This window comes from Pecten maximus, chromosome 2, assembly GCF_902652985.1.
Source record: "Pecten maximus chromosome 2, xPecMax1.1, whole genome shotgun sequence".
Taxonomy (NCBI): Eukaryota; Metazoa; Mollusca; class Bivalvia; order Pectinida; family Pectinidae; genus Pecten; species Pecten maximus.
In genome coordinates this window covers 36,393,235-36,407,319 of record NC_047016.1, presented here as the reverse complement: position 1 = coordinate 36,407,319, position 14,085 = coordinate 36,393,235, and the positions used below count along the sequence as shown (strand labels likewise).

The 14,085-nt window shown below is 34.9% G+C and overlaps 1 protein-coding gene across 1 annotated transcript in view; it reads left to right on the top strand.

The window, feature by feature from the left end:
* Window positions 1-14,085, top strand: part of LOC117321945 — a 44,006-nt gene that overhangs the window by 24,281 nt on the left and 5,640 nt on the right. Inside the window, 10 exon segments of the mRNA XM_033876578.1 lie at window positions 4-403; window positions 844-984; window positions 1,998-2,206; window positions 6,002-6,142; window positions 6,515-6,601; window positions 6,880-6,991; window positions 7,468-7,545; window positions 9,489-9,614; window positions 10,353-10,450; window positions 12,594-12,653. Coding sequence (XP_033732469.1) covers window positions 4-403; window positions 844-984; window positions 1,998-2,206; window positions 6,002-6,142; window positions 6,515-6,601; window positions 6,880-6,991; window positions 7,468-7,545; window positions 9,489-9,614; window positions 10,353-10,450; window positions 12,594-12,653 — 1,452 coding nt within the window.

The window sequence follows — 14,085 nt, the reverse complement described above, 5'->3', positions numbered from 1 at the left end:
CAGGATGGCACAATTCGGCCCCTGTCAGGCAATGAAACCCCAATGGGTTATGGAAGTACGCGGGCCAGTAGTGAAAGTGCAGAGGTTGCCGGGCTGACTCATACAGGGTCTGACCTAGTTGGACAGAGTCAGATGGATTTCAACTACCAGACCGGGTATACACAGCAGCAAGGGTACGGTGATCAACCAGACCAGTCACATAGCGAGGTGGATGGTGGTCAGTCTGCTGGACAGACTGGACATCAACAGTACAACTACAGCTACCCTCAACTAGGGCAGCCAATACAGGAGACAACACATGGAGAACAGCAGGCCCCGCAACAGTATACGGAACAACAGTACAAAGACCAACAACAGTACAGCCAGGAACAACACAACCTCTACAACAATTACTATCAGCAAGGTACACACTTGTCCATCTGTTCTAAATCCTTCTTTTTCCATAGTGATGTTTCCCATTATAACACCGAATTGGCACACTCATATTTTAGTAGATAACCAAATTTAAATAGTCATCAGATTAGAACAAGGAGAATTGGTGAGTTCAAAATACCAGCCAGACATCAATACTGCAATTTGATAATTTGAAGGAATAGTTTCAAAGCAAAAAGTGCTAAGTGTTTATTTGGGTGTAAGTGCAAACACTGGCCATGTGTTTATTAGGATGTTAATGCAAACATTGGGCCATGTGTTTATTTGGATGTACAAACCTTGGCCATAAAGTAAAGAACATATGGCCAACATTAACATAAGTTTTATAATTTGCAATATTAGTACTCTTGTTTGAAATAAGAGATTATCTGATTATTTGCTTAAAAAATTGTTTTTTTAAAAAACTTACAGGTTATAATGTTCCAAACAATACAGAAGCTCAACAAGGTGATTCAGGAAATCAAACGCTGTCAACTGACCTCAACAATCAGTACCAAGGCTACACTGGTGTCTCGGACAATAGCATGCAACAGACAGAGGGTACTTATGTGGGTAAGTTTTACGCTGGTAAGCCTAGAGCTGGTTTGGTTTGCTTCATTTGTTTAACGTCCTATTAACAGCCAGGGTCATTAAAGGATATGCCAGGTTTTGGAGGTGGAGGAAAGCCGGCATACCCGGAGAAAAATCACCGGCCTATGGTCAGTACCTGGCAACTGCCCCTTGTAGGTTTTGAAATTTTTCGCAACCCAGAATTGGAGAGCTAGTGATAAAGTGTCGGGACACCTTAACCTAAAGCCTAGAGCTGTACTCATAGATGATTGCCAGTGTAAATGAAAAATAGGAAACTGTCTCAATAGGACAACTGTAATGGTGGGACAACGCTGAGCCTGTTAGAAGTAGCTGGATTAGATATGACTGAACTGTATTTTGTAATGGTACTAGACCGAAATACATGAAATATGCACTATGTGTACTGTATAGTGAATATATTAATTTTATATAATTGAATAAAGTTTATAAATGCAAAACAGAGAAATTATCCAAGAACATTTCCTGTTGAGCAGTTTTAAGATCACTACTAGTGAAAGTAGGGGGACTAAGGTTTTCTGTCTGTCCATCTTGTACGTAATGCCAGGTTGTCAGCACTGTAACAGCTTCGTTTCTTGATGGATTTTTATCAAACTACACGTAATGATAAAGAACCATAATAAATAATATGTCGGGTTCGAGTTTCAGTGGGGTTTTTTTTTCAGTCAAGATCACCTTTACTATTTCAATTTTTACATGCATTGCTTTAGGTGATAGTGCAATACCCAGTATGCTTGTTGAATGTTTTTTATATTGTAAAGATGACTTGAGGCATAAGATTATACATATATGTATTAATGAGGAGTTGGTTTTCTGTGAAAACAAATTATTTTAGCACATTAAATAAAATCACTGCTTTGTATATTACAATAATTGTTTATCAAGATTCCTAGATAATGGCAGTATTATATATAACAATTTTTTTTATGCAAAATATGACTTTAATATTGTGTATTAAATGTTTTCCTATTGTGTAGGTGGAAGCGTACAGGAGCAAAATTCTATGAATCAGACATACACCCACAACACAGTATCACATCACTACGACCCCAACACCTACTCCCAGACAGGTGAAACTTCACAGCGACAGAGCATCACGTCCGACAGCAGTCTGGATACTGAGGAGGATGCAAACCACGAACAACAGACAAACTTTGATTACTTTGGGGCTGCCACAAATCAAAAAGTAGGTTACAGTGCTGCATGTGATGCTCCTCATTGAATCTATTAGAAAAACATTCCGTGATCAACAATGTTCTTACAAGATATTGTAATTTGATATAAAGGACAGTTTTAAAAAGAAACATTTTGTAGGAATAGGAGAAGGAAGACACATGCACAACATATTAATCAGTTTTAGTATTTGTAAATCAGAAAAAATCCAAAGGCCAATTTAAAAAAATCCCAAGACCGATTCTAATTTCTATAAATAAGCTCAGAAAAAATCTGATGTTTTGAATAGCATACTATATGCCATATGCAGTTGACCTGAAAGTATATTCCTGTAAAATATTAGCCTTATCACTGGCTGCAGAAAGACTTTAATTGGCACCCCTCCTTTAGGGGATGTTGGAGGTTCGTGTTGGTTCCAGAAAAAAATTCCCTCCAAGTCACCTAATCCACCACCATCTCCTTTAAATATTTCTTACTCAAAAGGACAAAAAAAACCCATAAATAAACAAGGCAATTCAAAATATGTTCACCTATCAAATGCTACCAATGTATATAGCTTTATGGTTGTGATTTGTAATCATATAAAAGGATTGTTTCTAAATCTCTTTGGTATTTTATCATAGCATCACAACATGTAATGATAACACTGCTGGTGTCCTTCATCGTCGCTTGTGTTGTGACCTGTGGGATTTGTCAGCAGATAGCTTGATACCATTTGGCCTTATGTTATTCATACTATATACAGTGCTTCATTGTTAGCTCACCTGGACCGAAGGTCCGGTGAGCTTATGCCATGGTGCAGCGTCCGGCGTCCGTCGTCCGTCCGTCAACAATCGCTACTAGTCAAAAAGTTCTTATTGGATTTTGACCAAATTTGGTCAGAAACATCCTTGGCAGAAGGGGATCAGATTTTGCATAAATGGTGACTCTGACCCCCAAGGGGCCTGAGGGGCGGGGCCCAATAGGGGAAATTGAGGCAGTTCCTTTAAATCGCTACTAGTCATAAAGTTATGAATGGATTTGAACCCAATTTGGTCAGAAACATCCTTTGGGGAAGGGGAACAGATTTTGCATAAATGGTTACTCTGACCCCCAAGGGGCCAAAGGGGCGGGGCCTAATGGGGAAATAGAGGTAATTCCTTTAAATCGCTACTAGTCATAAAGTTATGAATGGATTTGAACCCAATTTGGTCAGAAACATTCTTTGGGGAAGGGGAACAGATTTTGCATAAATGGTGACTCTGACCCCCAAGGGGCCAAAAGGGCGGGGCCTAATGGGGAAATAGAGGTGATTCCTTCAAATCGCTACTAGTCATAAAGTTATGAATGGATTTGAACCCAATTTGGTCAGAAACATCCTTTAGGAAAGGGGAACAGATTTTGCATAAATGGTGACTCTGACCCCCAAGGGGCCTGAGGGGCGGGGCCCAATAGGGGAAATTGAGGCAATTCCTTTAAATCGCTTTAGGAAAGGGGAACAGATTTTGCATAAATGGTGACTCTGACCCCCAAGGGGCCTGAGGGGCGGGGCCCAATAGGGGAAATTGAGGCAATTCCTTTAAATCGCTACTAGTCATAAAGTTATGAATGGATTTGAACCCAATTTGGTCAGAAACATCCTTTGGGGATGGGGAATAGATTTTGCATAAATGGTGACACTGACCCCCAAGGGGCCAAAGGGGCGGGGCCTAATCGGGAAATAGAGGTAATTCCTTCAAATCGCAACTAGTCATAAAGGTATAAATGGATTTGAACCCAATTTGGTCAGAAACATTCTTATGTGAAGGGGAACAGATTTTGCATAAATGGTGACTCTGACCCCCAAAGGACCAAAGGGGCGGGGCCTAATGGGGAAACAGAGGTAATATCTTTAAATCGCTACTAGTCATAAAATTATGAAAAGATTTGAACCGAATTTGGTCAAAAACATAATTGGGGGAAGGGGAACAGATTTTGCCTAAATGGTGACACTGACCCCCAAGGGGCCAAAGGGGCGGGGCCCCAAATGGGAAATAGAGGTAATTCCTTTAAATCGCTACTAGTCATAAAGTTATGAATGGTTTTTAACGCAATTTAGTAAGAAACATCCTTGGGGGAAAGGGAAACAGATTTTGCATAAATGGTTACTCTGACCCCCAAGGGGCCAAAGGGGCGGGGCCTAATGGGGAAATAGAGGTAATTCCTTTAAATCGCTACTAGTCATAAAGTTATGAATGGATTTGAACCCAATTTGGTCAGAAACATTCTTTGGGGAAGGGGAACAGATTTTGCATAAATGGTGACTCTGACCCCCAAGGGGCCAAAAGGGCGGGGGCCTAATGGGGAAATAGAGGTGATTCCTTCAAATCGCTACTAGTCATAAAGTTATGAATGGATTTGAACCCAATTTGGTCAGAAACATCCTTTAGGAAAGGGGAACAGATTTTGCATAAATGGTGACTCTGACCCCCAAGGGGCCTGAGGGGCGGGGCCCAATAGGGGAAATTGAGGCAATTCCTTTAAATCGCTACTAGTCATAAAGTTATGAATGGATTTGAACCCAATTTGGTCAGAAACATCCTTTGGGGATGGGGAATAGATTTTGCATAAATGGTGACACTGACCCCCAAGGGGCCAAAGGGGCGGGGCCTAATCGGGAAATAGAGGTAATTCCTTCAAATCGCAACTAGTCATAAAGGTATAAATGGATTTGAACCCAATTTGGTCAGAAACATTCTTATGTGAAGGGGAACAGATTTTGCATAAATGGTGACTCTGACCCCCAAAGGACCAAAGGGGCGGGGCCTAATGGGGAAACAGAGGTAATATCTTTAAATCGCTACTAGTCATAAAATTATGAAAAGATTTGAACCGAATTTGGTCAAAAACATAATTGGGGGAAGGGGAACAGATTTTGCCTAAATGGTGACACTGACCCCCAAGGGGCCAAAGGGGCGGGGCCCCAAATGGGAAATAGAGGTAATTCCTTTAAATCGCTACTAGTCATAAAGTTATGAATGGTTTTTAACGCAATTTAGTAAGAAACATCCTTTGGGGAAAGGGAAACAGATTTTGCATAAATGGTGACTATGACCCCCAAGGGGCCAAATGGGCGAGGCCCAACAGGGGAGATAGAGGTAATGCATTTAAATCGCTACTTATCATAAAGTTATGAATGGATTTTAACCCAATTTGGTCAGAAACATCCATGGGGGAAGGAGAACAGATTTTGCATAAATGGTGACTCTGACCCCCTAGGGGCCAAAGGGGCGGGGCCCAATAGGGGAAATAGAGGTAATTCCTTTAAATCGCTACAGTCATAAAGTGATGAATGCATGTCTAAAAACAATTCTTGAGGTCTTTCAGACCTTAGAGAGTCTGGACTTCATTAATCTTTAAAGCAGTTCGGATTCCAATACTATAACCATATATAGCATTGTTAGAGATTTACAAATAAAACAAATTGAATATGAACATTATTTTGACATTTAGTCTAATCCAACCAGGTGAGCGATACAGGCCCCATGGGCCTCTTGTTGTAAATTACATGGGAAAGTCCTTTAGATGTGAGAATCAAAGTTATTGCCAAATGTCAAAGTCAAAATGAAATATGTTTCTACACACGAAGTTAATTTCCCTTAGGACTATCAAATTCAACATAAAATTTCCTTACAGAGCTAATTTTCAGGTTTAATGTCAGAGGTCAAGGTCACTAATATCTCTTCAGTTAAAAAATGCAGCGGTCTCTTTATAAGCTCTCTACATTTTCGGCCCGCTTGTGGCATTTCTGTGAAATTTCTGTCTGTACATATTGTTTATTTCCACACAGATTGTGGCCCCACGGCTAAGGAAACGCACTACATCAGAAACTAGTCAAGGCAGTTTGAAGAAATCAACATACCCCGGAGATAATGCTGCAGAGGACAAAGAGAAAATGCCTCCTCCTGCCAAAACGGATTCATCCAAAAAGGTGTTTTTTTCTTTTTCTTTTGGTTTTAAATGTCTACCCTGCTGTAGGTAGAATTCTTGTTCGATAAAGTCAAACTTTTGTATTCTGATTTGTATAGAGCTTTCTGTATTGTATGTGTGGACTGTCATAATTCACAATAAACAAATAATTTTCATGTTATGTAACACGAGTAACAGATTTTACGTTAAATCCTATTTAAATTTTACATTATCATTAATTTGTAGTTGGAAACTAAATCCGTACATGATATTGATATTATGCTCATATCAAGTATATATATATTTTTCAATCTTGATTTATTTTTACTGCCAGTATAATTATTTTCGCCACATTTCAAACACTAAATTCTGTGTATTGTGTTTTGTTTATCAGCAGGGAAGTCGTTTAGGAGGCTGGTTCAGTAAACTGTTACCGAAGCCTAAGAATGAGATGAAGCTGCCTAATGATGATAAACCAAGTGTGAGTACATCAGATTTATACTGTCATGTTGGTATTGTATATAGGTAGTGAATTGATCTTCAGAATAGTGTTAACTTACTGGCTATTTCATTATTACCGCCGCAGTGCCATAGTCTGTGCTTGCACCTGCAGCAAAGAGTTTGTAAACAAAACATCTCCTGAACCACTGGACAGATTGAACATCACAGTACCATTGTATCGCATACAGGTAGTTGATTTTGGAATGTGTTTTGTATACTGCTTAAATCTAGTCTGTAATTGAAGTATGGTTTTAACAGATTGTGTGGGACAAGGATAATGAGAAGTGGGTGAACTTGGATAAAACAGAGGAAGAGAATAAGCCAGTGATGGAGCCACCCAAGGACTCAGACATCTTTAAAACACCAGCAGGTACCTCCTTAGTACTGGGTACCCGTAAATAATCTATTGTTTACTTACCAGTTAATTAGTACAGGTTGTAGTTGGCATCCTTCAGATCTCAGTTCCAAGATTAAAAACAAGACCAGCAGATACCTATAGAATCATACAGAAATAACCTATTGTTTACTTACCAGTTTATTAGGGTTCTGTGTGACATTTCATCAGAACTAAGATAATTGAATTGCTATTGGACATAAAGTACAGGTTTAAGTTGGCATCCCTCAGATCTCGGTTCCAAGATTAAACACAAGACCAGCAGATACCTATAGAATCATACAGAAATAACCCCCACCATACTGCATAGATGAATTAAAAAATTGTCCTACAGCTTGTAGCGACTAAAATCAAAAATGTTCCTGCATCTTATTTTGTAATATAATATAATAATATGATATAAAATGTGGAACAGATGTTTCACATGTCACAATCTATTGCTTTTGTTGTAGTACCAGCCACCCCCAACACAGCCATGCCATCAGGGGCACCACCCTCAAGTAACAAGTTCTCACGTCCTAAAGGTAGAGGTATGTGTCATCAGCCTAAATTGAAAATTAAGTAAAAGCCTTTGCTTTGCAGGGCTTGATTAAATTACTTCATATTTAAGCTATATTCTCAACATTTGCAATATACAAGACCTGAATTTTTCCTTCCCAATTCACATTCGCCAATTTTATTCCCAAAATGAAATCGAGACCCCATCCTAGCTAAATGACAGAGAGAAAAAAAAACCTTGAAAAACTATTTTTGAAGTGGATGTTTTGTATGGTTGCCATTCAATCCTTGACATATGTTTGTATAAATATGACCTTTGATGTCAATGTTAAATTTGGTAGAGATTTTACAATCTAGGAATTGGTTGTTTTGAAGTTGTCGAGTTGCTTGAAGAAGAAAATATCTTGCTTGAAAAATTATTGAATATATACAATAATGTATAATCCTGCAGAGATACTTATTTGCTGATGGAATTTAATTCACGTGTTTATAGTGTTCTCATTAATACAAGAAAGTCACCCTAGGTAATTACAAATCTGGGTTAAATTGTACTATCAGATTTACTGGGATTGTCAATTTTATATGTTAAATGGATGTTTTCTATTTTTCTTTGTTTCCAGTTTCTACTGGTATATATAATTATTCTTATTGTTTATTCAGAGAAAGCATGTTTAATGAACATACTAGAAAGTTGATGTAGCAAATTCATGGATTGGTATTTAGTAAAATAGGACTACATTAATTCTATGATTCCCCCTATTAATCCTGGGTCCTGTTAATTTGTGTGGTTCTATTTTTTTCCCACACACAATTTGATATGTTAAATTTGTCACAGGACTTGTTCACAAAACCAACGTTGGTATGAATTCATATTTGGACATTTTAGGGTTAAAAACAAAGTGACTACCTCTATAAATTTGATTTTAGCAGCCATCACCTTGTAACCAAAATTGATTGTCACAAAACTTATTATATAGACTGATGTCCATAGTTGGGTTGCTTTTTGCATGATCATGTTTCCTTATTTGACCAATATCCCTACAAATAGATTATTGAAATTAATCATGTGCACTTGGCATTTCTGAACATTTTTTAGTCAATTCTTGAAGGCTGTACTACTTATCATTTTCGAATTGTGAAGGTGGCATTTCTAAGGAATTTTACGTCAATACTAGAAGGTGGCATTCGTGATCATTTCTAATCATTATGGTAGCATTGCTTATCATTTCTAATCATTATGGTAGCATTGCTGATCATTTCTAATCATTATGGTAGCATTGCTTATCATTTCTAATCATTATGGTAGCATTGCTGATCATTTCTAATCACTATGGTAGCATTGCTGATCATTTCTAATCATTATGGTAGCATTGCTGATCATTTCTTATCATGGTAGCATTGCTGATCATTTCAAATCATAAAGGTGGCATTTCTAATCATTGTTTATCCTAAACGTATCACTTTTGTCCAAAATCTACATTCACTGATTGTAATCAATAAAACTTGCTGCAGAATTAAATTGAGACCTTGAGCATCTCATTTGACATCTAAAGATATCATTTGGTGTGGGAAAGTGATGTTTAGAGAACTATTACAGTAGATTTCCATATGTGTGTACAATACCTTAAATACGTAGAAAAGATGGTGACTGGGACTGTATGTTGTACAATCATGTATATGTCATTTGTTTTGGTGGTAGGTAGCTACTTTCTAAAACATTTCTGAAAGTTTTCTTAAAGGTAATTTTGTTTCATTAATTCATCTATTTTGTAAATTTTGATGTTATTTGTACATAATGGTATTGATAAAAACAATTCTTAGCTTTAATTGTTGATTTTTATAATGCTTTTGGAGTATATTTCCGATTTCCTCAAAAATGACCAAAATGAAAAATACTTATTTCAGATGATTTTATCAGTATAATGAAAATTATATATATATACTATAAATAGACTTTTAATGACTTGATTAACAGGTGCTCGCACCCAATATGTCGATGTGATGAATACAAGTGGAAGCAGTACTAGCAGCTCAACAGTGCCCAAAAGTTTGTTCAATGTGATGCCAACCTCAGCATCCTCGCCAGCCATATTTAATCCACGTACGTATTTATTACTTCTCTGAACTCAGTAATGATTAACTAATTTATAATTTGCTTTGATTTGTAATTTACGTCCGCTATATTGGCATTATGGCCTTTCAGCTGACGCGGAAAGAGATGAAAGTGAGTAGAAGGGGTAGTATGGAGTATAGTTCCACAAACAGTGTAGTGTACATAGGTTTTAACTTCCTCTAGAAGATTTAGACAGCTAAGTAATGCTATTGGTTGACATTACTACTTCAGAATATTGGTATTGTAAAGAAAATAAATAATGGTCTCATATTGATACATTGCACATAAATTAATCTTATCACATTAAACTATTTAATAAATATGTTTTGTAATCTAAATTAGATATCAAAAAATTTAATTAATTATAAAATTTACAAATTACAAAAAAGTTATGCAGTAAATACAGTTATAGCTCAATCATGATTTAGAGCTGAAACGCTTTCAATACTACCTCTAAAATATATACATTCACAGTAAGATATCTTTTCTCATTTGCTTGATAGGGAAAGTCAGTGATAAAATATTTAATTGAAAATAGACAGGTGTTACTTTCTTGGCTTCATTCAATTAATTGCCACAAAGGAATTTGTGATAGATATGAAAATTAGAATTTCAAATATTAGTAAGTATTCATGGTACAGTATTTTGAATGTTTAGATGTCTTTCATGAATAACATAATTTAGAACAATTTAATGTTGTCAATGAGGATTCTTTTTAAATTTTAGTTGGTGGAAATGATCAGTCAGATACAAAACCAGAACCTCAGCAGTCACTAGCTCCACCTGCTGAACAAAACATGAACCAGTCTCTCACATCAGGGGAGGTAAGTGATCTATAACACAGTATTGGATCTATTATGTGTGTCTGGAGCTTGAATTTCAACAGGCAGTGTTTTGGATGTTTTAGTTTTAACCGAGACAGCTAATAATAATAGTTTTTGCTACATTTGAATGTTTAGTGGAATGTAACGTAAACAAAATTAATTAGCATATTTTTATGGGTTACAACGTTTATTGATCCTGGTGTTGTCCATGTCTGTCACACTCCCTCCAATTCATTCGCTTCCCCATTCGTTGCCATTCATCTGTAAGTGCTTAATATATGAATTGATATTTGCTATTGCTTTAAATTGGTTTATGGAAATGCCAAGTTGAGTTTCTATTTCACAATGTGGAGGTCATAAGTCGCAATTGATTATTTATTGTAAAAAGAAATTCCAAAGATTTTAACAAATTTTACATGGCCATGCAGATATCTTCCAGTTTATACAGAAAATGCCATTTGAAAAACTTGATAACCCAATTTTCTGTTATAGCAACACAGAAAAATAATCATTATACTTTTACACTATGATTTAAGGAAAGGAGTGTATTGTAAATAGACACTCATTTGTTTTGTTGATCACAATACTATCCTGAAGTTGTTTTGGAAAAACGCTGCTCTTTATTAATTGAAATGAATAAATGTTACACACATTACTACTCATTAGTTAGGATGAAACTGGACAAATGCAATGAACATTAATTTTGTAGGGATATGTTATAGAAGACTTGTAGTTATATAGTAAAATAGTTCAGATAATATCCTCATGGGAGAACACAGAGTAATATGAAAGTTACTGAATTTCTTCTGAATTAATTCTGATATATAAGTTGAAATTTAATTTCTTTAGAGATCTCAATGTATAGTGAACTACTGATACCGGAAATTAATGCAACATTGGGTAATATTTTTAGTCATTATGTTAAAACAAGAAAATGAGGTTTATTGAAAAAACTAATCTGTAAAAAGATGTCAATCATCGTCATGAAAAAAAAAGAAAGGTGAAAATATTTTATTTCACTCTAAATATATTGTAGTTTTTTAACTTGACACAGAAACACTCTGTAATTGCCTCTTTTTGAATGTATTAAGAAAAAGAAAACATCATTTAGCCACTTCTCTCCATTTTGTCATTGCATTCATGCAGGGAGACTGTTACAGTGAGTTGGTGTGATCCCATAGTAAGACACCCACCAGTACTTTTTTTTTCACTGTAGTGTATATGACAGATTTAATTTATTCCTTTATGTGTCGACACTTAAAATGAACATAAGTCACAATAGTTTACATGTATATAGGTTTGACACAAAATATTTATCTCTAAATCTTTTTGGTTTGTTGTTTAGAAAATATTATAATAATATCAAATTTATGCTTAGTTTTTGTGGTTTTGTAATTGAAATATGTTATTTTTAAGGCAGGAGAAATCATTTGAATGGTAACAAATCATTTTATCATGTAAAAAAGATATTAAACATTCACTGTACCTTTTTTACCAATATCAAACATACCCATATTTATGTACCTGGTGTATACATTGATTAATAAGTGGTATTATAACATTTAATTCAGCTCTGTATTACATTATTTATGTTGGACATCCTACCATAACCAATATATTAAATAAAAATATTTATTTTTAACACTTTCTGACCCCATATTGACCTCGAATTAAATTTAACACCCTCATAATGATATTTGATCAACACAATTTAGGGGGGGGGGGGATTATTTTGATGTTTCCAGATTGAAGATGATACATGTATTTCTCAGATGCAATCATCAATTCACGAAAGACAAAAAATATTAATATTAACACAGATATTCTCTAAATTAAAAGCACAAGTTGAAAATTGTGAAAAATAATGAATTTTAGATTATTTTTGTTACTACTGACTCCTACAAAACATGTTTGTCACTACAAAAATAACTTTTTGCTGCTCAGCTCTCCCCCAGCCGTCTGCCCCTAGAAAAAATATGATCTGCTTCTTATAATCAGTCCTCAGACTCTCTCTTGAAGATAATTTTTAGCAGACTGGAAAAAAATATATGCATTAAAAGAATTGTCAAAAGTTTTTAAGATCAATCAAAAGTTCAATTAGCTTCAGTGATTAAACTGATAGGTACTGATTTGCCATTTACAGTTGTCTAGGACGAGCTCTATGAGCTCTGTATCATACGAGGTCCAACAACTAACTCGTCAGGTAACGGAGGATGTTGGCTTTAGCCTGTTACTATTAACTGCATGCCAGACACACAACACATTCATACAGTGTTAACAGAAAACTCTAATGTCAAAGTTTTTAATTATAATTATTTATTTATTTTTCTTTTTTTTTCACAAATATAACTTACAAAAATGTATTATTAAATAATATGTTGCTGTAAAAGAATGTAGCCTAAATTTTCTTTGATTTGCACAGATTTTTATGGAAGTAAGATGTAAAGGATTGGCTCCAACATTGTAGTAGTTATTTTGAAATTGAATGTGTTTATCTATGGTAAGATAACTACTACAATATACATGTAGTTACTTTACATAAAACATGGTGACAGGCCTAAGAATCTTAATTATCATGTATGTTTGTTAGAACTACAAACAAACGTCATGAAAGATAACAATTGATAATTAAGAAGCACACACAAATGCCAATATTATTAATCTCATATTTATTTGCTTTGGGCACCAAACCACTAATATATGGTTAAAAACTCTTCAATCTGTGAAAAAAAATTTCAAAATTTATCTACAGTACCTGGTACTTGCTTAATAAAATATTAACGATTTGGACAAGTTTTCCTCTATGAATGCTGTTCTGGTTCCTTAATGATGTAATGCTTTTTATTTTTTTTCATCTGTGGGCTTTGATGTTCTTTATGATACATGATCTTGATAAGTAAACTCGAAAATTTAATTGAGAAGAAAAAATAACTCTTTGATGAAAATATTCTTAATTAACATACTTCTCAACAGTTTTACACTAATTTTGCTTTTGTTTCTTGTTGCTTTAGTTTTGTTAATTGTTGCTTCAGAATTTCACAATCTGAATTATTTTATTTAGTCTCACAAAGATTTTTTCTTGATTTATTGTTTTGAAATTGTTAAACTGTGACTATATTTGCTGATCACTTACTGTTTTTAAAACACTTACCATTTCCTCTGTGACTTTTCAAAAATTAGTTTATTTATTGTTGTTCTAGCATAGCTCTTCCAAGCTGAAGAAATTTTAGAATACATGTACACAAATTCAGTATATTTTTACCACACAAGCCAGACATGAGTGAATAATAATGTAGAAAATGTCTCTTCAAGCTGCCATCTGGACTTGATGTCTGTGGTCTCAAATTTAAGTGAAAATGTGACAATGTCATACATTATTTATAATTCATTATATAAAAGGCCAGTTGAATGTTAACCATATTTGTTAAAAAATGAAGGATTCTCTTACTGACCAGACAATTTAACAATAAACAATATATTTGCTAAATGCTACAGGTCTCTTGTAGGTTTAAGATATTTTAAGTACATGACATTGTTATGACATGTAATATAAGCTTTTAGATTTTTTCTCACTTAAATTTGTCTTGATGGCATTGTTCTTTTAATTAAAACTATTAAATATCATTGTTTTCTTC